We start from the raw sequence: 25,318 nt of genomic DNA, 5'->3' as shown, positions 1-25,318 counted from the left end.
AGCGTCACAGCCTGAGTGAAGAGAGCACGCTGTGAGGGCAGATCGTGAGGCATGCAAGACCGCCCGCGCCGCTCATGAGACATCTCTCTTTATGATGGGTAGGTCGAGGGGGTCTTATGTAGATAGGAGGGATTCGCTGCAAGGTGGTGGATGCGAGACGTGAGGCACTTAGTCAGGAGCAGAGCAGTGAAGTAGATCGTAGCAGCGAGGTCGCCGCCATTTTGAGGTCAGGCCTTGCGAGCCGAGTTAGGGCTGCTGCGGTAATTTAATTCGATCCTCTCACCTCGAAAATGGATCTGGTGTGCTGCTTAGGTGGTCCCCTCCTTCATCAGGTCGAGTGGAGGATGTTTGTTGGCCGTGGATGTCTTGACCGGCACACAATGTCAGGCTGGGGCTCTGTGACCGGGCGGCGCCATTTTGTCGACTTCCCTGATCCGGAGCGTGGATAGACAAAAGCTGCAGAAAAGTCTGTATATAAGCCTCTCCGATCGTAGATCAGGTTACCGGAGGGATCCACAGGATATTAGGCTTCGGAATCCATGCTTCAGATCGTGAAACTGCGGGAATCACTGGGGTAAAGGGTGTAGTCGCTCTCCTGGACTACGAAGCTCCCGGTTAGGCGGCCATTACCACTGCCGTCCAAGCCACGCCCCCCTCAATCCGCTATTCTTGATCCTTTTCCAGTTGGTATGTTCCTGGTCAAGGCCGTTTTTTCCCACATGCAGAAGGACACTAGATTTTGTTATTTTAGTTGTTGTTGGACAACACTGAGAATATCTTCTCCTTTAAGCATTGCTTTATTAAACATTTGTCATATAGTGAATGGTAGCAAAAGGCATATTCTCCTGAGATATGCACAGGTTATCTACTTTGCACAGTACAGATGAAAGCAGTAGAATCACTCATAACGTTTTGCTTGCACTGAACCTCCATTCGATTCTGACAAAAAGGAAGACCAAGCAATTTAGTATATCATCTTAGTTGAATACAGCATTTTCTTAAGACCCTAATTGCTATTACATTACACATGAATGCATTATCTGAATAGGACTGTTGGGTTCATACACAAAACGTCACATTTATTAATTATGAGGCACACAACTTTCACACACCTTGTTTGATCGCCAAATAAAAAATGCATTGCAATTCAGCAATTCATTTTGTCCCCACCAGTTGCAGATGGTATATTGAAGCAGTTCTTAACTTTTTGACTTCTGTGGACACTCACTGAATCATTACTGGAATCCGGGGTCCCCAACGAAGTCATTATTGGAAGCTGGGGACCCCGCCCAAAGCAATTTCTATGGCTTGAATTTAAAAACAATAGAGAAAAATACAAAAACAAGTATACACTAAACAAATGCTCAAATATTTAATAACGTTTTTAAAATTCCCAATCAAATATAGATTTTTTCACATATTCAATTGTTCTTTATTTTTTATATAGTTTTTTCATTTAGTCTTAATGCATTCATTTTAATATTACTTAATTCGGTAACACATTCGCTTACCCCCTGAGTAGGCCTAGGGGACCCTCAGGAGTCCTTGAACCACAGGTTAAGAACCACTGGTCTATTTGACCATAACCATCCATGTTTCTACACAATCCGTACTTGAAGAATCATATTACATATTAGCCGCTGCTTTTTACATTATGTGTTACAATGTTAGTTTAGTCATTTTGTAATGTATTTCAAATGGAAGTCTGAATGCTATTGTTCACTCATTGCATTCTGCTGTATACACTTGCAGTCATGGAATAACAAGGCCTAGAATATAATCTTTATGTATGGACTGCAGCAATGGAAAATGTGCTTCTATATCCTATTACTCTGATTGTACACGAAACAAATAAGGAACATCATATATTTTAGCCTGTATATTTCTCATAATAGGCAAAAACATCTATGAAATATTTAAGCGATTTACTTTTGAAACCTGTTTCTAATTTGAAGATAGATTTGCTTTACTAAATAATATTTAACAACCCATGAATATTTAAAATCAAAATTGTTCTCTTCAGTGGCTCGCCATTTCCCAAATTGCGTTTTGAGTTTGAACCAGATCCTCCAGCTACTCCAGCAACTCCTAGTGAGATCTGCCTACCTCCTAATGAAGTAAAGCTTCCAGACTCACCAGTAGAGGTTAGTCAGTGTGTCAACATATGCTCTAAAGTTTATTTTATATGAATACAAATACACTTGTGTGATTGATGTGAAATAGTTTAATATTGAATGGAAAGCTATAAGCATTGAAAAATAATTGAAACCATAGCAAGGTATGTTTCTGACAGCCTGCTTATGCTGTTCTTAATATCATTCCTCTAAATAATTGCAAAGTATCGCTTTGGGAAAGTAAAGATGCACTTCTGAGTTGTTGGCTAAAATGTGTCCTAAGTGTAGGCTATACCATTGTGTCTCTTTCTGATGCGATACACTTGTAGCTTACCTTTCTTCCTAATCAGAACACAAGCAAATATTAAAAGGTTCAGTATTTTTGAATTTTTATTTAATGACTAGAATAAGGCACAGCATATCTTGCCTATACACATGCAGTTTGTTAAAGTACTAAAGAGGAATAGCATTATAAGCTAAGCTATACTACACCAGCCATGTTATGCTAAATAGCATGCCCAGAAGTGTGACTTGTGGGTATTGAATTCATCCATTAGCTAGTTAGCAAAGTCTATTGCTGGTCAAGCATTCCCTGTTGAACCTTTTTCAGTGAATTGGGATTTCAACTGTAAGAAGTCACTATGGTGCTTAAAGCTACTCAGATTTTGAATATGGACACCTTGTGTTTCTTTTTTTCTAGGATTCTGAACAATCTTTTGAGTTTGAAAATGAACGAAACAGTATTATTTCAAGGCCGCAAATGGAAGTCTTGCAGGAGCCTAACATTTTACAGCCTGAACTAGAGTTCAACAATGGCCAGGAAACGGAGGATCAAAGGTATGTATTTGATTTAGGTTGTGGCCAAGGCCACCTCAGAACGAAGGTGTATTATGGCAAGGTAGCACCAGAGTACCATAAGCAGGGACCAGCAAGCTGTTCACCATAGTTAACAGTTACATTCAGCTTTGAGAGGGGAAACTTTTGTTTTTTGCCACCACTGACAATGGTGTCCGTTTGTTTTGGGGTCAGTAGTAGAATGTTCCCAATTGGTATACTCTCGAGCGCTAATTAGAGTGCTAAATATCTTCTTCAGATGTGTTCCAAACTGTCTAATTGAAAAGGCTTTAATTCATGTGTCTGTCTCAAGATGCCTCCTCATGTACAGTGTTTCTCCCTTTCCGCTGGATACTGCTAACTGCAGATTCCTCACCTTGTGAATACCACCAGGTGCCATACTGGATACAGAACATGGTTTAGCAGTTCTCTCACATGCTGGTAGGCTGTGTCAACTTCGATTTTGTCCCACCCCAGAAGTGACGTCATAGACACATATAATGGGCACCTCTGCACACTTTATCCTGCACCTTCTAACGCAGATTCAGAGTTCATTCCCTCACTCTTTTGTCTTGGCAGAAAACATTCAAATTTCTATAGTGTGCATGGGGGATAGCACCCCTGGAATGACAAGGTTTAAACTTATAGCCCTCACTAGGAATGTCTCTAGTGCCTCCACTTATCAGACTACTCCAACTCTTGTGAAGACTGATTCAGGAATGCAAGGCCAAACTTTGTTGCGGAACATAGTCAGAAAGCGAGGAAAAATTGTTCTTTATCTAAGCAAAGGACGTGGTAAAGTTCCCTCTCTCAAGACTGTTCCCTCGACAGATCGTTGTACCACTACAGGGTAAGCCCAAATCAAGAAAGATGCAAAAGTTGTCGAAGTGGGACTCATCCACATCCCATTCTGAAATGTTGCATGGTTGCTTAGCTACTTCTCAGTCACAAATTCCTATGAAATAATCGCCTCCCCAACTTGTCCTGATGCAACTCGAGTTTTCTAGGCAGTTGGCGAAATAGGAACAGAGCTGGAAGCCTTCAAGGAGGCCATGTTGCATATCATTGGCTCCCTACCAGCGCCCTCCGGAGGCCTTGGAAGAGAGAGAGAATCCATTCTTTGGACCCCAAAAGAGCCTTGAGATTTTACATCAATTCCACCAAGGACCATTGGGTGGATGATAAGCTTTTTGTGGAGTTTGCAGGAGCAAAGAAGGGTAAGGCTGAGCAGAAAAAATTAAAGATGGGTAGTCCTCTGCATCAACTCCAGCTATGCACTGGTTAAGAGGCATTCCACATAAGGCTTGATAGCTAATTGCACCAGGGCCAAGGCTGCTACAGCTGCATTGGCTTGTGGAGTGCCTGTCTTAGATGTGTCAGGCTACAGCGGGTTGGGAGTTCAGTTCATACTTTCAGGAAGCATTTCTAATCTTGATTTACAAGTCCTTAGAAACAGGCACTTTGCCAGTTCTATCCGCAGGGACATTTTGGTCTAAGCCATTTAACAGACTCAACTCCTTGGAAATACTGCTTTGGTATCTCATAAGGTGTGAAATCTTTGGTTAGATTTATCCATTAGAAGAACAAGTTATTTACCATCAGTGATGCCTTTTCTGGTGGATGCTCTATCTGACCGCAGATTCCTCACTGACCCTCTCACTTCACCATTGGGTGGAATGTTTTTTCTCCATTTTAAAAAGGTCTTAGTTTAGAGATACTCTCACTGTCATATTGGATCAGCTTGTGGCTAAGCATCCAACCGCATGGACAAGTTTCAGAAAGAATCTCACGATTGTACCCAGAAGTGGAAATTTTATGTGGCTCTGACATCACTCCTGGGGTTGGACTGAGTCAACACGGAACCACATGAATTCACCTATGAGGGAATTGCTCTAAAATTTCCCAGATCCAGGCTGGTGCCTGTGGGTATTCACAAGGTGAACAATTTGCGGTTCGAGTATCCACCGGTAAAGCGTTACCAAAGGTAAGAACTAACTTGTTTATCTCTCAGATATCAGTGAATTTGGTTTGTGTCTGGTTGGTTAAATCTGACAAAGTATCTTAAAACCAATGCAACTAAGCCAGACAAGGATGCCCAGGAATGGAAATATATGCTTTTAGGGTTAAATTTAAGGATGGGCCTCACAGCTGTCTTTACTTCTTGATGGACTGCAGCTGCAAGACAATTTTTGTGAGCCACTAGATTATGTAGAGTCAAAACCCAGACATAAAACGTCAACCCCAATCAGATGGCCTGTGCCTAATGGAGAGAGGGTTGATCTTCTATTGTTGGAGAAGATGGAAATGGTCATTTAACTAATGCATTTGGCATACGCCTTTCTGAGAGAGTCTGCCCCATTACTCCAATTTTTATTCTATTAAGTGGTCATCTAGGGTAGGTAGGCCCTCAGTTTTAGCACCTATTAGGGGACCACAGGCTCATCTGCATTTATGTTTCTTTTGTGCACTGGCTTCCGTGTACCGTTTGGCCTGGATTCATGGTTTTGCCTTCAGTCTATCACCCTCCTCCAGGCGAGCCGCAAGCTAATTTTTGTCCAGATATCCTGCAATCTAGAGCGTTATTACTTTGTCTACTTAAATGAACCCTGATTTTGGTATACACTTTTGCTGGCTGCCATATTAAAGGAAAATAATATTTGTAATTTAAAGGGTTCTCATGTTTGGGTATTTTTTTTCAGAATACAGCAGAGGTTCCAGTTCAGCCTTCAAGACTTCAGATGTTGTGCCGTATTGGGCAGGGGTCATTTTGGGAAAGTACGTATTGAGAGTCAGGAACGTTTTTCATTCATAAGATGTGAAAATCAAGCCTAATTCATTTATACATCTTTTATATGTCTCATATGTTTCAGGTATTGCTGGTTGAATACAAGAATACAAATGAGATGTTTGCTATTAAAGCTTTGAAGAAGGGAGACATTGTTGCTCGGGATGAGGTTGACAGGTCAGTTGAAGTTTAGCAGTAGAACATGGTGGTAAATATTGCAAAGTGAGAACAAATTGTTTTCCTGCAACTCAAATTGTAATGACATATGTAGGAGTGTGCTGATCAGAGAGCATCGAGCACAATGAAAAGTTGGAATACTACAAATACGTCGTTCCCCAAAATCACTTGGAGAGGCAGTATTGTTAATCCTAATTAAAGAAATAAAGGTTAGCTAATTTTCAGTTATTGTGGAATTATAGTTGATCCAGTTAACACGATTGCTTTCTTTAATGCGACTGGTGGGCTTTGAAACGAGATTGTTAAAAGGCAATGTCACAATAAATTTTGAGTTACATGGCCTCTCCAGAAGCTTTAGAAATGAGATTACTGATTGCCACCTAAAACACCAAGTGAGATGTCCCATTAAAGTAAAAAGAATGATCAGAATGTAGACAACAAAAATATGAAATATTGTCTGACATAAATATTGTGCTCTAAATATCATTTACAAAAATATTGCTCGATTTAGGCCATGATATTCTGGTCCCATACAACAATAAGAGTATGTATACAAATAAGGCACTGTAGGTAAGGGTTCAAGGCTAGAAAGCTGCATAAAGAGGAACTTGTGGTGCCTCCTTACATTTGAGAAGAGAATAAGGACTGCAAGGCAGGTTTGGTCCATTTCTGGCAACAGAAAAACAAAAGCTTTACTTTTACTTCAATGCAATCTTAAGTCATTTGTTTCCTCCTGGAGGCCCTTTTCTTTAACCCCACTTTTAATAAGAAGGCTCTGCTGTCCTAGAGAAAAGGCTGGAAACGGGCGACTAATCTGCTGCATGATTTAAGCTGCAGGTTTTTTAATTAGTTGTTAAAAAATCCATTTGTTTAAGGTAGTAGAAAGGAGCAAAAGGGGAATGGACGTGCCAATTTCTTTTGCTATGCTTTTCTATATTTCCCTTATATTAAGTCCTTCGCCAGTGTTGTTAGATGTAAAAAGCCAGTATATTTTGTATTATCCTCGACGTTTTATATGTGAAGTTCTCTATTGCCTACTGGCTAGATCTACACAATATAAATACCTTATATAGTGAAATGCATAAGACAAGTGTTCCTTTAACTGAAGGTCATGAAAGGTGTCATGATTGGAGATGGTTAAATGAAACGCTTCCCAGCAAACACGGTGGAAATAGAGGAAATAAAAATGATTGAGTAAACTAAGGACCGTTATGAGGATAGTGTGCTGTCGGGAAGAACCTGGCAGTTTTATCTACAGAATGATCCTATGTATATAGTTATTTAAGGCCATATATTGAAATATGTTTTCTCTCTAACCTGTGAGGTAGAGGTTATGGCACAATTTGTCTTGTTTTTACCTGTTAACAGAAAATTTAGAGGCATTACGTATATTTTTCAGTGATATCTATATTCATTTTTGCTTACAAGTCTGATCAAAAGTAGTTGAACCCATAATATTCCTTCATGTGCTTTCTATATGTTTTTTGTGCATAGTTCAACATACTTTCTCTTTAGGGCGTGTTCACCTTAGATTATCTTCAGAAACCATCACCCAGTAATTTGTGAAGCCTCCACCATTGGCTACCTCCAGCTGACGTTTTATCTGCTATGTGGCCTATTTTTTTTAAAAGGCATTCTCTTCACTGGTGCTATAATGAAGTTGATTCACTTTACAAAGGAAGACCGCTCCTTCACTACATTAATTCAAGAATGTATTCCCACAATGTTATGATCTTCAGAAAGGGAGTGAGGTTACTGCCCATTTTTGTATTGGATTGTAGAAAATAGTGATGGATGGAATGCTTGAATTTGTCTCAGCTACTGGTAATTACGTGGACACATCCCAGTCCATTGTTATTTTGTACTTCATGCCCCCTCAGTTTGTACCCAGCTATGTGCAAAACAGTCTTCTTCCTCCAGTAGGAACCGTCCAGCCTGAACAGCCAGGCCAGGTCCTTCATAAACCCGAATACGCCCAAGACCGTTTTCCCTCTGATTGGGCCTCTTCAGTCAGGCATAGTTTGGTTCCAGTGGCACAGTGAGCATGGGACCCACGTATGGACATAACCATCGCACTTAAGATATGTAGGAAGCTGGGTACCTGTTGCAGTACTCCCTGTAGGAGGGTGGATACCAGACTATGGTTGCCCCCAACTTTTTGCCTGGTGTTTTGCTGGTTTTCCAACTTAGTTGACCTGGGACCCTGCTATTCAGGGCCCCAGGCCTACTGCTCTCTCTGTAAAATGGATTCCATGTACCTTAGGTACATATCTAATTGGATACTGAGTCACCTTATCAGTCCCTGTACAGTGTACCTTAGGTACCCAGGGCATAGGTGTACCCAGGGCCTACCAGGGGCTCCAGCATGTATTATGCCCCCCTGGCTGGCCATCTAAATCTGACACAACTGGCTGCATGACAGCTGGGGCAAGGTGGTGTAATCACCCTTCGCTTTAGATATAGTATACCTATATCTAACCCTAAAATGGACACATAGATTCCTATCAGTCACTCCTATGGCAGGCCTTAACAATCCTGAAGGCAGAGTGCTTGGAATCATGTGAGATGGTGCTCTGGCATGAGCTGAGCCCGTTTGCAGCTTGCAGAACCAAGTCCTAATAGCTGTTCCATGATAACGCATACCCTATACTTTTAAGTGCATTATAATCCTTGCGGTTATATGCCAACTCTGGTATCGCTTTATCAAAACATGTCGAGTAAGGTGTCATACGAATTGGAATACTAACCCCTCGCCAATTCTGGCGACGGGGTTAGCATTCCACCCTTCTATAGGGACACGACATGTGTGTAACTGTGAACCCCGGTTAAAGTTAACTCGAGCCTCAGCATCACAAAATGGATGCTGCCACCACAGACACAAGTTTGACCTCCTGCTGCTGGGAGTCCTTCCAGCTAGGAGAGCTTGGACAAAGGGTTTCCTGTCCGGGGCGATGCTAGCACCATCCCAGACAGGGTTTTGTGTATCCTGGGTAGGCAGGGCTGAATAGGAAGGTGACTGCAAGTGGCACCCCGTTGCTCACTATGCATAGGCCGGCTTGAACCAGTTAAAGGGGCACACCAGCCCCTGAGCTGGGGAAAGTCCGGCATGGGAGAGGGGTGTAACCACCCCCCTCCCTGGTCCCACCCATGGGCAGGACCTAGTCCTGTACCAGCCCCTTTCTTTAGAATAAAGGTGGGAGCGGGGACCCTTCCAAATTAGATCATCTTTGAATCCTGAAACTACTTTCTACGAAAGGAACTCAAGACTTCTTCCTAAGATTTCTCCCTTGTGACTAAGGAGTAGTCACCCTGCATCTGCGTGCACCAACTAAGTAACCTGCGGTTTGCTGCACGTTCTTCCTCCGGAACCAGACCGACCAGCACGACGAGACCCGGCTTCCCTGGCACCTCTGACCTCTACCTGCATCATCAGCCCAACTGAGATTCGTGGGTGTGACGACACCTCGAGGGACCGGCCATCTTCAGAACTGCACTACACTTATCCAGCACGACCGCCGAGGGATCCTCGAGTGAGTGCTTTGGGGTTCGAGAAGCCCTGACCCTGAGCAACTCCAGCACCGAAGTCCAGCCCCCCAGCATCCACGAGATCTGCGTGGGGCCCTTCTGCTCTTTGCTGCTCACCGCGTTGTCCGGCTACTTGCCTTCTGGCTTGTAGCCCTCTTGACGACGAACTACGACACTTCCATCGCTGGTCTGGTTGCTCCAGACTGGCCCTTGCTCCCCTCCAACAGAGGAGCACCCCGGACCCTCCTGGTCCATTCCAGACGCCATTTTGAGTCCACCGCGTGGGCTTGCATTTGCCAAGAGTTGTTGCCCCAATCCTGGGTCCAGCATCGCCGACAGCAGATACCTTCGTGGGACAGCTCGCACCTCCATCCTGGTCGCCGACAACGCCTCCTGGTCCGAGAGACTGCAGAGCCCAGCGTCGCCCACTCACCTGGTCGAGGTGACTTCACCCGGTGCCATCCTGGTGCCCATCCAATCACTGGCTAGTGATTCAGAACTTGGTCCCCTCTGCTTACAGGTCGTCTCCATCACCGATCCAGGCTTGGATCACATCAACCATCTTCACTGGTCGCCTGCCAGCAACTTCTTCTTTCAGGCTCCTGGTTCGTCAACGAAGAAACCCGACGACACTTGAACCCTATGCAGCCGCAGCCCCTGGGCTAGGTAAACAGAGTACCACGGTGCTCAAGCGTAGACCAACTCTCTAAGTGTCTAGATCCACTTTCGTTTTTGGCCTACCTAGTCGGGTTCGCCCGAGAACACTAACTTTGTAATTTCTAGCAACCATAGACTTTGTCCCGCATTACGCGTGAGAGTTCCCACTCTGCACACGACGTCCCTAGGCCTCCTGCTTCTAATCCAAGGGTTCAGCATTGTAGGTCCAGCGTTTCTAAAGTCTATGAGAGTAGTACTTACCTGCTAGTAATTTCGCATTCCACTTCCATAGAATATGGTTTTCCGTGCCCCTCGGGCATTTGTGTAAATTGTGCTTAGCGCCCTGTCCTCATAAAGAGTCCAGGGCTGTTGTGTTCTAAATAAATATCCTTTTATTTTCATAACAGCTTGTGTGGTGTCCTTTCACTTGGTGTTCAAAGGGTATATGTGATGGTATAACAGCTGGCTTAACACGCCCTCTAGAGTTTAGCCTAAAGACTGCTCTTGTCCATGCTACTAGGATAGCTGGTCTATCAGGTTGACTTACAACCAATCATCAATAAGGGTTGTTTGGACTGATACATAGTGATCACTAGAATAGTGAGCACTGCATATCAGGCCAACTTCTCACACCCCCCTCCCCCCACACACACTCATTGTGTCTGGTATTTGATGCACCTTTGACTAAAGTGTACTACAAGTGTTCCTTCCCCCAAAATGTGCAATTGTTTATCTTATTGGCAAAACCTTTAGGCACTCTCTAAGACCCTAGTAATTGGTATCTCTGGTACCTAGGACCTGAGGTGCTAAAGAGGGTCCCTAATGGCAGCAGCATGAATTGTGCCACCCTAAGAGACCACTCACCAAGCACATGCAAGACTGTTGTTGCAGGCTGCGTGTCTTGGTGCAGACAAAAGTGAAAACCCGTCACACATCCCTTTGCGCCATGTCTCCTACCACTGCATGTCATATTTGTAAGTCACCCCTACAGCAGACCTAACTGCCCCAAAGGCAGGGTGCTGAATATCACATGTAAGGGCATACCCTCATGAGCAGATATGGCCCAGTGCTGGTCAGTCCTATTACTGCCAGTACAAGTGACCAGGTAAGCCATTTTAAAGCATGTGCTGGACACAGGTGAAAACGAAGTCTCCAGCTACATGATGGCTACACTGAAACTAGGGATGTTTGGTATCAAGCATCTCATATTGGTAAACCCACACTGAAGCCAGTGTCGGATGCACCAATACATGCACTCACAGGGCACCCCAGAGATGCCCCCTGAAAACCTACCAGCTTCTGATGTCCTTTCTGACTGGTTCTAAACCAGCCTGCTACCTGAGACGCTGCCCTGACTTCCTAGGGTGAGAGACGTTGTTCTTAGGAGACCTAGAACAGTACCTGTCCTTGAAGAGGGTGTAACACCCCCTCCCATAGGAAGACCTGCTGATTAGGCTCCTAGGGCTGCAAGCTTCAAAGAGGCTGCCGTCTTTAGAATGCAAATCTGGCTCCCCTCACAGGAGAGGAGGGCACCCTCCCCCACTCCACCCCCCCCCCCCCCAGTCCACAGCCCCCTTGGTACCTGGACAGATGGGAACATTAGCTAATCCGGTAGGTGTGGTACCTCCAGGCTAGTACCACCCCTAAGGTGGGCTACTCTGAGCTGGACATGATTTTTCAGAAGTAGCCATCTTTGTGACAACATACTTAGCAATTCTAGGACACGGTTATTTTACTTTCCACAGAAAGTGGTCATATAGGAGCATAGTGACTCCAACGATCAGTAACCCATTGGCTCCTACCCTACACTCCCCTAACACCCCTAAATTCGGTATTTAGGGTAGCCCCTGGCACCAGAGAAGCAGATCCTTGTAACCCAAAAAGAGAGAGGACCCAGAAGAGCTGCAAAAGCTAAGAAGAAGCAGCTGACCTAATACCAACCCTGCCGCCCTATCTGCACCCCTCATGAAAAGAGCGCCAAAGTCAACTAGTTCTGCAGCTGTGGCTCCAGAAACCTGGGAGGACTGCTTGCCTTTGAAGACCTCCTGTGAACAGCTGACCTGTTCTAAAGAATCTCCAAAAGAGAATCCACCACAGCATCTATCGCCTCCAGGCCGAGTTGGAGTGGGCCAACGGTGCCAGCAAGGTTCCCCAGCCCTCGAGTCCATTGTGGTTTCATCCCTCCTGGACTCCCAGACATCACCTGCTGCCTCTGCACGCAGGCCCCCTCAACGGCGACTGCTCCGGTAAGGAAAAGCCTGACTCCTAAGGATAACCCTGCACCTGTCGCCCCTGGGCCATGGAGAAGAGGACCAAATGTGTCCCCCCACCCCTCCCATCCCTGAGAATCGCAAGGCCTGAGCCCACTACCTGGTCCAGTCCGGCTGCCTTCCTAGCCGAAGACTGCAGCCTCTTTTTACGGTGACTGATCCCCATTGAAACACATTGGGCTCCCGATGCTGATATGCACCCTGTACCCGGTCACTGGTGGTGTACTACTGCTGCTTTCTTGGACCATGTCCACAACTCAACCTAACTCCTGGAGACTGGTCCTGTAAGTCAATGTACTGTGCCTGTTTACAGAACTTGTTCTTCCTTCCCTAGGATAACATTGCAGAACTCAGATTGTACTGTGTCCACTTTTTAAAGTGAAAAGAATTTCTATTTAAAAACGTACTTATACCAAATCGTATATAAACGTACTTGCTTTTTTTATAAATTGGTGTGGATCACCTTCTTGAGTCGTGTCATTTATTAATCATTGTGTGTATTTGCAAATGTCTTTTTCTCCTCTGTGTTAAGTTTGAGGCTGCTGGACCACACCACACCCTGATAGAGCACTTTGGGATTGCATAGCCAGCCCCTGTCCACTCATGAAGGAACACCTGGACCCTGGACCCTTTACACGGTTTATCAACTTATTGATACGTCACATAAAGAGTCAGCTTCCTACAGTGCATCGCACTGAAATATATACCTTGTTGTTGTTGCAGTTGATAGCTTAAATGCAACTGTTATTTTCAGACCTTGGTCCTGTGCTCACTGTGCCACAGGACTTACTTTACACCCTACTGACAAGCCCCAAGTAGGGTGAAACTGGTCTGGGGTTCCTTCTGGATGGGGCCTCGCCTGGCAGTTCAGTGGAGTAGGGTTAGTACTTATTTGCATAGGTTGAGCATTTGTCTAAAGTGGCATGCTTACCAAAAAACAATAGACTGGAATGTGGCACTGGTGGTTGTCAGTAGGTCAGATTAATTCAGGCATTCAAGCCTTCACGTTGTTCTTGCATTTTGTATTGGAGGCATCTTATGTGGCTTGTGGAAAAGCAGATGTTCTGGAGATCTGTACCCTTCCATCTGGTCAGCACGAGAGTGCTATGGCCCCTGACCCTGCCACAATACCCAAGCAGGCCTCAATACATTCTCATACAGAGGTTGCTGGACCACAACTTTATCTGGGTCATGGTCTGATCCAAAAGACACTCCGCCCTGCCCTTGCACCCAGCACTGAAAACTAATACAAAGGTCCAAACCTTCAGCATCGGCCTCTTCAGTCTGAGACGGACCTTCAGTATCGACCCAGCAACCAACCCCATCTATCTGGGTGCCAGGCAAGAATCTCTATTTCCACACCAAAAGCCTCTGCCCCGAAAATTAAAGCAACAAAATCGTCAATATCTTCATCAGTTTCTATGTCTCCATTCAAGCCCATGCTTGATAAAATGGACTTTCGACAATGGAAAATTCACATCCAGCAAGGTGCAGGATGGATACTTGCTTCGCCGCCACTAGGAGAAAGCTGTCCTTCCAAGAGGCACTAGACAGCCCTCTCCCTCAAAAAAGGAAAATTAAGGACAAAGCCACTAGTCTCACACACCAGCCTCCTCCTCCTCCACCACCATCACCACCTTCTCCTTCCCCTCCTTCTCCTTCCCCTCCTTCTCCTTCCCCTCCTTCTCCTTCCCTTCCTTCTCCTTCCCCTCCTACATCGCCACTGCCTGACCCAATTGATGTTTTGCCTGCTGGGTCGCCAGGTACAGATGACGGGGGTGGTTACAAGGGTCATTAGGGGATCCTGACCCATGGGATGCATACAATTAAGATCCCCTTACTCTGAATGATCGGGTCTATATCCCACTTGCCTCTCCCTCCGCAAGATGCCACTTCTTTTCGACATGTAATTGCTAGGGCAGCTGCTTTGCACAGTGTTGAGCTGCTCAAAGAGTCCCCAGAACAGGTCTTTTTGTTTGACACCCTCTTTTCCAAACATAGACCCCTTGTATTTACCCATGCTTCCGTTCATGATTACCCTTACAAACTAATGGGGTAACCCAATGTATGTCAAAGGGCCTGGGTATAGTGCAGTACAAGCAAGTGGTCCTAACGTTACTCCTAGGAGAGACCAAAGAGGTTATGACTCCAGATATTCAATTAGCTGAGTCAGAAGCTTTTCTCAATTGATATTTGAAAAGCGAGAGCTCCATATTCTACAATACACACCAGATGGAAAGACACAACAGCTGTATTCAGAGGAAGAAAATCTTTTAATTTTTATTTACAGTGGTTCCTCGCAGGGAGTATGCTGAGAACAGCATTCCAGAGTGAGTGGGCCTGTCCACAAGACAATTCTTGTTGATTTTTAGACACCGTAGTCCAGGCTCTGGGTTGAAGGATGTAATACGTAGAGGGTAACTTAAGACCTTAACTTAAATGATATAAAAACTAAGTTAAAACTGGTCTCCCTGGTGTGTTGATTCAATGAGAAATGCAAAATAATTTGTGGACTACTGACCAGTAGCTGGCGTCCGATGTGACTGGGTAGTCTGTAACATAGAAAGAGGGGGGTGGGGCAACATAAAAAATCAAATCACCGTTGGAGAAACAACGATTTGGAAAGCGCGACTTTCAGAATAAAAAGAATGAACTTAGCCCCACATTCATGAGGAGTGCGTGGTGTTAACTGTAACATCCAACGCAGCGTGGCTTTTAATTTCTTCACAAGTACACCGCTTATATGCGTGGTGAATTGGAAGAATCCATATGAGCAGAAGAGAGTGGGACACTCAGTGCGGCATATTCAGAAGGGGAACAAATTGCCTGGAAAAACTGAAAAAGTATGCAGAATAAGGGTGAAGTCATTTTTCCCCTGTATGGCCCCGTGGTCGATCATAATTAAAGGAATCCCCGTTGTCTGCATACCTTACTTAGTGCTGCTCTGTCACAAAGAAACTGCTCCTCTCATGTCCGTGGCTGCCAAAGACTGGCAGAGGCGAGGCCCAGGGTTAACAAGACGTCTGTGTGCATGTTGAATATGTACGACCTGCGTCGCCCAGTCTAACTGTGAGCTAGACACCGTGAGTTTCCTAGCTTCGGTTTAGTTTAGAAGAAAGACTACACTCCATTATCACACAGGAAAACCATTCAAACCGCTGTGGAAACGGAAATGCACTGTATTTCTGACTAATACTATCTAGTGAAAGGAAACTGGAAAGATCCAAAGAAGCATAGGATGAGACAAACCCGTTTGGGAATGTACCCAGTATACCAACACAAAAGCCACAAAGGGCAGCCCGACATGATGAGGCATGCTGACAACATTTTAAAAGAGGCTGTCCAAGCCAGAGTTATCACCACATGGATAGATAAAAGATACAATATTTATCAGTGATCAAGTTCCACCTGACTTCATAGTTGCCACAACAGCTCATAAGAGTGCTAACAGCCAGGCTACTGGAGAAACTTCGCCTCCTGAAAAGGAGAGCAAGTGAATAGATTCAGCTAGAAAGTGAGTTGCAGCACAGGCTGTTAATCTTTGGCATATTGCCAGTTCTCAAGCCCTACTGGTCGGCTATGACTGAGCCCATTGGGATGGGATGGCGGAACTCCTACAGTACCTCCTGGAAGAACACTGCAAAAGAGTACAAGTTGTCACAAAAGGGCATGCCATCACCAACTACTCATTAGATGCTATTGATACAGCTGCTAGGGATGTTAATACCAGCGTGCTTCATAGACAACACACATGGCTTAGGTTTTCTGATTTCAAACAAGAGGTCTAGCAGGCAGTACTAAATGTGCCTTTTGACAAAGAGCAACTTTTTGGTGCACAAGTAGACACTACTCTTGATACGATGGAAAAGGACAGTGACACTTCTAAAGTCATGGGAGCATTACAGACGACTACCCCTAAGGGGTCCTTTAATCGCACAGGTTACAGGGGTTTATATAAATCCTCCACCATAGACGTCTCCACTTCCCAACAAAAACAAGGCCAGTCCGCCTACAGTATGGTCTATTTTAGAGGTTCCTTCAGAGGGAAAAACAACAAAGGAAGGGACAGGGGTGCCTCCGCGCGCAGAGCAACACCGACTGCAAAGCAGTGACTACCCAATCCTCTCCTCCCTAAAAACTCCACACCTGTCAGGAGCAGACTACAATCTTTCCACCCAGTCTGGGAAACCATCACCACAGACCAATGGGTACCAGCCATTATCCAACATGGCTATTGTCCGAAGCTTATCACCACACCACCTAGCATAACACCTCGCACTCCCAGGTATCACATAATCATCTAACACTTCTCAAACAAGAAGTTAAAGCCCTCCTTCTCAAAGGCGCTATTGAACCTGCCCGCGCCAACAGCAGGGATCAGGGATATATTGTCTATACTTTTTCATTCCCAAAAAAGTGGGTCACTAAAACCAATCTTAGATCTCCGACCCCCAACCAATATATCCTATGAGAAAAGTTCCACATGGTTACTCTACAGGAAATTATTCCACTTCTCCAACAGGGTGACTTTATGGCAACACTGGACCTAAAGGATGCCTATTTCCATATACCAATACACCCTGCAAACTGCAAATTCCTCAGATTTGTCATAGCAGGCAAACATTGACAAATTAAAATTCTACCATTTGGGATGAGCACATCACCTCGAGTTTTTAGGTCTCGGCTAGTGTAGAGATTTAATGTAAATGAGGACTTTTAGAAAAGGGCTTTAAGCCCGCCCCTCTTTTCCATTGACTGGCGTCACCGTTTATGCTAAACGGTGGCAAGCCATTGGAAAAGAGCTTTGCATGTTGCCTCCCTTTGGCTTTTTTGGGAGGCCCACTTGGAGGGGCTCTCCTGCTTTCCGTGCGTCGTAAACAGTTTATATCTTAGTGGGCATGTGCATGCGCCAGTCCCTCTGTGATTGGGCATGTATTAGAAATCACGCTGCCTTCACGCCGCATTCCCGGGCTTGTTATTGCTTCCTTCATTGACGCGCCAGTCCGGCTCTGTGATTGGGCATGTATTAGAAATCAAGCTGCCGTCATTCCCGTGCTGGTTATTGCTTTCTCCATTGACTCTGAATGGCAAGGACTCATGTTGCACAGACACAATTCTGACATTACGGCACAAATTGCTCTGTTACCTAGACGCGGCTGTGTTATGCGGTACTTATTATAGTACTTCAATATTTTGTCATATGTGGAAAATGCGGCAAACCATAGTTATGTGAAAAAAACGAGGTTGTTACTTTGAAGTGGGCATAGCTCCTCAATAGTTTAGGCAAGCTATAAAACATGCCTTGGTGTTTTTCTGTTTGATGTACTGCACTCCTCAGTAAGTGCCTGGTGAGGTAGCTCAGAGGGTTGATGCACCAGCTGCAGAGCTCAAAGGACAACATTGACAACTTTTCACGATTCGGCTGTAAGAAAGGTAAGCACGCACTGAGATGTATACCTGGTGCACTGTGCACTCACTCAGGTAAACACACACGGAGATGTATACTTGTGTGCACACACTCAAAAGCAAACACACACAGAGATGTATACACATGTGCACTGTGCACACACTCAAAGGTAAGCACACACGGAGATGTATACGTGTGTGCACTGTTCACGCACTTAAAGGTAAACACACACAATGATGTAAGTATACTCAGGTGCTCTGCACACGCACTCTTATGAACAGTCGGAAAGATACACAGAGGCAGGGCACACATGCACAGCCTCAAAGGTAAACACAGATGCAGACAGGGGGGGGGGGGGGGCCTGGCACAGGAACGACACATGCACTGGGGCCTCACTGGTGAAGTCTTGAGAGGGGGGGCCTCTAGATGGAGAGTGCGGCGGCAGAGGGGGCACCCACCCCACCCGGCCCTCTCATCCCTACCCTTTCTCCAGCTGTATCAGGCCTCGTTGCTATGGTGCCTGTGAGTGGCCCTTCACTGCGCTCTCAGCGCCTCTGTGCACCTCGGTCAGCTGACTCTAGGAGGGGGAGGGGTGCACCTGGCTTATCTCCTCTTCTCCTCCTCTGGCACCACCACACTGCTGAGACCCCAGTCCCACGAACGCACATGTTCAGCAGATTCGTCCAGGTCTCTGGACTCTATGTGAATGTCTACTCTGCCCTCGTCTGTGTGTGCGCTTCCGTGAATGGGGGAGGGAGGGGGGATCAGTGTGTGGGGGGGCAGGGGTTGCGTGTGTGTGTGTGCGTTTGTGTGGGTAGATGTGCTCATGTGTGTGCTTGGAAGGCCCTAATCACATGTGTGGATGGGTGTGTGCGCCTGTCTGTGTGTGCATGAAGTAGAAGTGCAAGTTTCCTTCTACATGTGTCAGTGTTTGCTTCGAGTGTGTGTGCGCATGTGTTTGCTTGCACAAGTATGGGTTTTCTTGCACGAGTGTGTGCCTGTCTGTGTGCGCCTAGATATATGTGTTTGTTTCCTTCTGTATGTGTCAGTGTTGGCTTGTGTGATTACTTGCACGAGTATGTTTGTGTGTGTTCAAAGAAACCGACCAATGTGCTTCCATCACAAGTGCAGATTAGCACACCACGTTACCCCCATTCCCGGGAGCAGTCCTCTTCCCAGAGGTCCCTGTGGTGTAGTAACTTTATCCCCTGCTGCCAGGTGTTGGTAAACACCTCGATCTGATGTTCAGACCTCGCTGCTCACTGCCCACCTCCCACAGCAGACAACCTAGCAGACACACATCACGGACGCGCACCACCAGCTCTCTCCGCGCGCCTCTGTGTGTCTGTGTGTCCGTGTGTCTCTGTGCGGCATCGGCCCTCTGGGCTGTGGCTGTTTATATAGGGGGGTAGCGTCCATGCATCGGTAGTAGTGCAATCATTATGTATTTATAACAAGCATTACAAATGCCATAGGTCTCGCCTTTCATTAAGTTAAAGCCATTTGCTTTGCTATACAATACCATTAGCAAAACAAATGGCTTTAACTTAATCAAAGGCGAGACCAGGAGAGGAGAACATAGCTGAGTAATTAACCTGGAATCTGAGTGGTGAGGTGAAGAATGAGTGCGGGCTTACAGAAACAGAGCTATGTGAAAGGGGCAATTCTTAACCCTATTGTTTTATCTAATTAAAATAATCAAGGGAAGTTAACCGGGAGTGAAGGCAGTTGCACATCCATTAAGCGGCAGAAGCCACCCAGTTGAAAGGAAACTCCCTTGCATCCTCGCATACGCAGCGGAGAAGAATTCAAAAGTAAAGGCAATGGCCTCATGAAATCCAAACCACGTAAGGTCCTGAAAAACTCTAAAAAATCAGGAAATAAATCCGGGACGGTGGATGTGATTGATGTATCGAAAAGCCGGGATGACGCAAATAAAGATAAGGCAACACCACCCGGTAGTAGAGTAATGGCTAATGGAGCAATCTCACCCCCGAGCTCAACTCCACAGCCAGCGCCTGCATCTTCTAAGTCAGCTGGCGCAAAAGGGGGGTCGGCGGTATCAAAATCCATTAAGGACTTCATTGGCAAACATTTTAAAGGGAAAGAGACAGCAAGTAAGGAGACAAGTGTATTAGAGACCCCGCAAACCATCGAAGACTCTGCAGCATCTAGCACGGAAGCTTTGAACCAGTCTGACTTCAATATCGCCAGCCTCTGGCCCCAGCCTCTGGCCCCGACCCCCACATTAGTCGGAGATGTAACGTCCGACTCCCGCAATTTCCACATCTGGATTGACCAAATTGTCTCCATCTGAAAGAGACACGTTAGTGATAGATTCCTTACCTTAGAATATCCCCAGGCGTCAGACTGGATCCGGAAACTTTTGCGTAGCAATACCCCTGCGCGCCGGTAGGCGTCGTCTGCGGTTCCGCGTCCGTCGTCGGCGTTGTGAGCGCCGGGATGACGTCGTCGGAGTACTTAGACGGCGCCCATGCGCGCTGACGTCAGTTCTTCTTTTTTCCGCGCCAGCTAGCGCAGATCCGGAAGAAGCTCTACCCCCAGTCAATTTTTGACTGAAATTTTTGATCCTTTTGATCTCTCTTTTTGTCGAATTCTCGACTATCGGTGCCAGGGATGCCCGGGTTCAAGCCTTGCTCGAAGTGCGGTCGACTCATGTCGGTCACGGACCCCCATCGCCGGTGCCTGAAGTGCTTAGGCCTCGATCACGACGACCGATCCTGCTCCGACTGCCGGGCCCTGACGTCGAAGGCTAGGCGGGAGCGGTCCCGCAAGCGTCTCGAGCTGAGGCAGTCGGCCCCGCGCCACTCCCGGTCCCGGTCCCACGGGAGGTCGAGGGACAGGTCGCGAGGTCGGAGTCATTGACGCTCCGGAAGTGGACACCGATCGTCTGGTTCCAAGTCCTCAGGTAAGAGGCATGAGAGGTCGGAGCGACGTCATCGTTCCTCCGACCCGCCCCGACGCTCGCACGATGCGGCCGGGGACTCGGGCGACACCGCCCATGCGGCTCCGCGGGAGTCGCGAGCGTCGCCACCTGCCCCACACCTTCGGGTCCCTGGGCACGGCGCGACGCCGGAGGAGGTCGAGAGGTACCTCATGGCCATGAGGGCCCTCCCTCCTCAGTCGGTTCCCGTGGCGCCTTCGGGCCGATCGGTTCCGGCTGGAGGTCCTTCCGGGTCGGGCGCTTCGGCCCCGACGCCGTCGGGTGCTTCGGCCCCGACGCCGCTGGCGACTTCGGTCTCGGCGCCGCAAGACCTCGCTGGATCCGGTTCCGGATCCGGGACCTCGCTGTTCGACCTTACGACCTCGCCGGCGCCGTCCCTTCAGGTGTCGTCCCCGGCAGCCGATGTGGTTGCCGCCCCCAATGTCTCCTGCGGTCCTCCTCAGGCGTCGGGAGGGCGCCGCTGGGCGCCGATTCCGTCGGCCTTTGGGAATTTTTACCTCCACGAGGAGGCCCTGTCTGCTAATCCTGGTTTCCAGGACACAGGTGACGAGGTGCATTGGGAGGGGTCCGAGGACCCTCTGGCACATGATTGCCAGTCACAGCAGGACTGGACATATGAGCTTGGGGAGGCCAGTGGTATTGACACATCGCCAGACACTGGATTTACATCGCCTCCGACTGTGGCTTCGGAGGCGGGTTCTGCTTACAACGTAGTGTTGACGAAGGCAGCTAAGGCCTTAAACCTTTAGCTCCCCGTCGCGGCCGTGAGGACTAATCTCCTCACTGAGGTCCTCAAACCGCAGTCAGGCTCCGCGGAGCCCCTGCTGCCGTTCAATGAGGCCTTATGTGACTTCTTCTGGGCACTTGGTCCAAGCCCGCCACAGGCCCCCCTGTGGATAGGAACGTGGCCAGACGCTACCGCTCGGCCCCGGGCGACCCATGCTTTTTGTCCACCCATCCCACCCCCGAGAGTCTGGTCATCCAGGCCTCAAACTCCCAAACCGATATGAACAGTTCGGGAAGAAGGTTTTCTCGTCTGTTAGCTTAGGGCTGCGGTCTGTGAATACCGCCTGTCTCTTGGGCCGCTACACCCACACTCTGTGGGACACGGTTGCGGAGGTGCTGCCTAGTTGCCCGGAGGAGGTCCAGGCGACACTCGGCCAAGCCCTTGCGGACGGCCGAGATGCAGCGCGATATTCCACCCGGTGTGGACTGGATACCACGGACTCACTGGGCAGGGCGATGGCAACGACGGTGGCGGTTCGACGCCACGCCTGGTTGAGGTCCGCCAACTTCTCGGCCGATGTCCAGGCCACCCTCCTGGACATGCCGTTTGATGGCCGTCGCCTCTTCGGCGACAAGGCAGACCATGCGCTGGAACGTTTCAAGGACTCCAGGGCTACGGCCAAGTCCTTGGGCCTCACGGCCCCACGCCAGCAAACGGGTGCCTTTTGCTCCTTTCGTGGCCACGGAAGGGGAGCCCCACCACGTACCGTCAGCCACACACCGCAAAATGTCCAGCAGCGCGGTGGCGGACGTGGGAACCGTCGTGGCGGCGGTCGGGGCCAGCGGCGAGGCCAGTCCACACCTCCCTCAGCAGCACCTGCCTCAAAACCTTCCTAGTCCGAGTTTTCAGGTCCATGTGACGCCTGTGGGAGACAGGGTTCGCCATCACCTCTCCCACTGGCATACAGTCACTTCGGACAGGTGGGTGCTGCAAATTGTCCGAAGGGGCTACTCCCTCCCCTTCGAGGCACCCCCTCCATCCAGGCCACCACAATCACTTGCAACTTCTGCAAGAGGAGGTCACGGCCCTCTTGGCCAAGAGGGCCATCGAGCGCGTTCCTGGGCCAGAAGTAGGGTGTGGATGTTACTCCCACTACTTTCTGGTGCCCAAGAAGGGCAAAGGGGGCCTACGCCCTATCTTGGACTTACGGAACGTCAACGGCTACCTCCGGACGGAGAAGTTCAAGATGCTCACTTTGGCTCAGGTCCTGGCTGCCCTGGACCCGGGAGACTGGATGGTAGCGTTGGACCTGCAGGACGCCTATTTCCACATCCCCGTCCTGCCGGCCCACCGGCGTTACCTGCGGTTCACGGTAGGCCAAGAGCACTTTCAGTTTACCGTGCTCCCCTCCGGCCTTACCAGCGCCCCACGGGTGTTCACGAAGGTGATGGCGGTGGTCGCAGCTCATCTGCGCAGGCAGGGGGTATCAGTCTTCCCCTACCTCGACGACTGGTTGTTGAAGGCGGGCTCGCCCCAGACAGTCGTCAGCCACCTCCAGACTACGGCCGACCTCCTGCACCTGCTGGGGTTCTCCATCAATGTGTCGAAGTCACACCTGTGTCCCTCTCAGAAGCTCCTCTTCATCGGAGCGGTTCTCGACTCGGCGCAGTTTCGGGTTTATCCACCCGAGCAGCGGGTTCGGGATATTCAGGCTCTGGTTCCAATCTTCCAGCCGTTATCCCGAGTCTCGGTCAGGTTGACGCTACGGCTTCTGGGACTGATGGCCTCCTGCATCCTTCTGGTGCGTCACGCCAGGTGGCGGATGCGGGCTCTGCAGTGGGACCTGAAGTTTCAGTGGGCCCAGCATCAGGGCAACCTGTCCGATCATGTCCTGATCTCGGAGGGCACTGCGAGACAACTGCAGTGGTGGCTCACGGACCGCGACTGGGTCAGTGGCAGATCCCTCTCCCTACTCCACCCGGAGCTCGTAGTTGTGACGGACGCGTCCCTCCAGGGCTGGGGGGGGCCACATGGGAGAGGCGGAGATCAGAGGCCTCTGGTCTCCGGCGGAGTCCCGGCTCCATATCAACTTGCTGGAGCTTCGGGCTATTCGTCTAGCACTGAAAGCATTCCTCCCCTCTGTCCGGGGACGTGTAGTGCAAGTGTTCACCGACAACACCACCGCCATGTGGTACTGCAACAAACAGGCCTTGGTGGGGTCGTGGACCCTTTGCCAGGAGGCTCTGCGCCTATGGCAATGGCTGGAACATCAGGGCGTGACCCTGGTGGTTCAACACCTGGCAGCCTCTCTGAATGCCAGGGCGGACGAACTCAGCCGTCGATGCATGATGGATCACGAATGGCGTCTGAACTCGGACGTGGCGCAAGGTCTCTTTCAGCAGTGGGGAGAGCCTTGGTTAGATCTATTCGCCACAGAAGAGAACGCGCAATGTCATCAGTTCTGCGCGTTGGAATTTCCAAGGCGGCACTCGCTCGGAGACGCTTTTCGTCGCGAGTGGAGCTACGGTCTGTTGTACGCCTTTCCGCCTATACCACTTCTGCCCAGAGTGCTGAAGAAGATCAGGCACGACCGGGCCCAGGTTATCCTTGTGGCTCCGGACTGGGCACGAAGATACTGGTATCCCGAGCTACTCAGCATGTCAGTCGATCCCCCGATTCGTCTGCCTCTTCGGGAGGACCTTCTGTTGCAGCAGCAGGGGACGGTCCTGCACCCGAACCTGTCCAGTCTCCGCCTACAAGCTTGGAGATTGAGCGGCGGCAGTTGAGGCCATTTGACTTGCCTCCTGAAGTCTGTGATATCATTCTGGCAGCCAGGCGTCCCTCCACAAAGTCGGTATACGCCTGCAGGTGGAACAGATTTGTGGCATGGTGCACAGCTAAGGCTGTGGATCCTCTCTCTGCACCCCTTTCGGAAGTGCTGCTCTTTCTTCTTTCCCTTGCCCAGCAGGGCTCTGCTCTGGGCACTCTTAAAGGGTACATTTCTGCTCTATCCGCCTTCTTGAGGCTACCAGATCAGCCTTCTTTATTCAAGTCCCCCATTGTAAGTAGATTTCTGAAGGGCATCACACACATGTTCCCTCCTGTTCCCTTCGTGATGCCCCAGTGGGACTTGAATCTTGTTCTCACTTATCTGATGTGTGCTCCCTTTGAGCCACTCCATAACTGTCCTCTCCGTCTTCTCACGTTGAAAACTGCCTTCCTGGTTGCCATCACCTCTGCCAGGAGAGTGAGTGAGCTCCAGGCTCTTTCTTCTTCTCCACCTTTCCTGTCTGTTCATCCTGACAAGGTGGTGTTACGTACACGACCTTCCTTTCTGCCCAAGGTTGTCACGGCCTTCCACATCGGGCAGTCCATCACTTTGCCCACCTTCTTTCTGCCTCCGCATCCCTCGAAAGAGGAAGAGAGGCTCCACCGTCTGGATCCAAAACGTGCGCTCTCCTACTACTTAGATCGCACACGCCAATTCCGGGTGGATGACCAACTCTTTGTTAGTTACGTGGGCGCGAAGAAGGGAAAGGCTGTACACAAGAGGACCATTTCGAGGTGGATCATCTTGTGTATTCAAGCATGCTACTCCATGGCGAGGAAGGAGCCCCCGGCTGGGCTGCGGGCTCACTCCACTCGGGCCACGGCGACAACAACTGCCCTGGGCCGAGGAGTCCCCTTACAGGACATTTGCCAGGCAGCTACGTGGGCCTCGCTGCACACGTTTGCAAGACACTACTGCCTGGACAGTCAAGTCCGGAGGGATGGCTTCTTTGGCCGTTCCGTCCTCCAGGACTTTCTGGTGTGATATTGGTTCGCAGACCCACCACCGGGGTTGGTATTGCTGGGGT

At 48.6% G+C, this 25,318-nt stretch overlaps 1 protein-coding gene across 2 annotated transcripts in view; it reads left to right on the top strand.

The window, feature by feature from the left end:
• Positions 1-25,318, top strand: part of PKN2 (protein kinase N2) — a 674,671-nt gene that overhangs the window by 389,920 nt on the left and 259,433 nt on the right. For both annotated transcript variants that reach the window (XM_086953970.1, XM_086953971.1), the window contains exons 12-15: positions 2,024-2,144; positions 2,815-2,951; positions 5,648-5,723; positions 5,819-5,910. In XM_086953970.1, the coding sequence (XP_086810096.1) occupies positions 2,024-2,144; positions 2,815-2,951; positions 5,648-5,723; positions 5,819-5,910 (426 nt within the window). The remainder of the gene's footprint in view (positions 1-2,023; positions 2,145-2,814; positions 2,952-5,647; positions 5,724-5,818; positions 5,911-25,318) is intronic.

The sequence above is a fragment of the Lissotriton vulgaris genome, chromosome 1_1 (assembly GCF_964263255.1).
Source record: "Lissotriton vulgaris chromosome 1_1, aLisVul1.2, whole genome shotgun sequence".
Lineage (NCBI taxonomy): Eukaryota > Metazoa > Chordata > Amphibia > Caudata > Salamandridae > Lissotriton > Lissotriton vulgaris.
The sequence above is the reverse complement of the archived record's forward strand: the minus strand, read 5'-3'. Positions and strand labels throughout refer to the sequence as shown.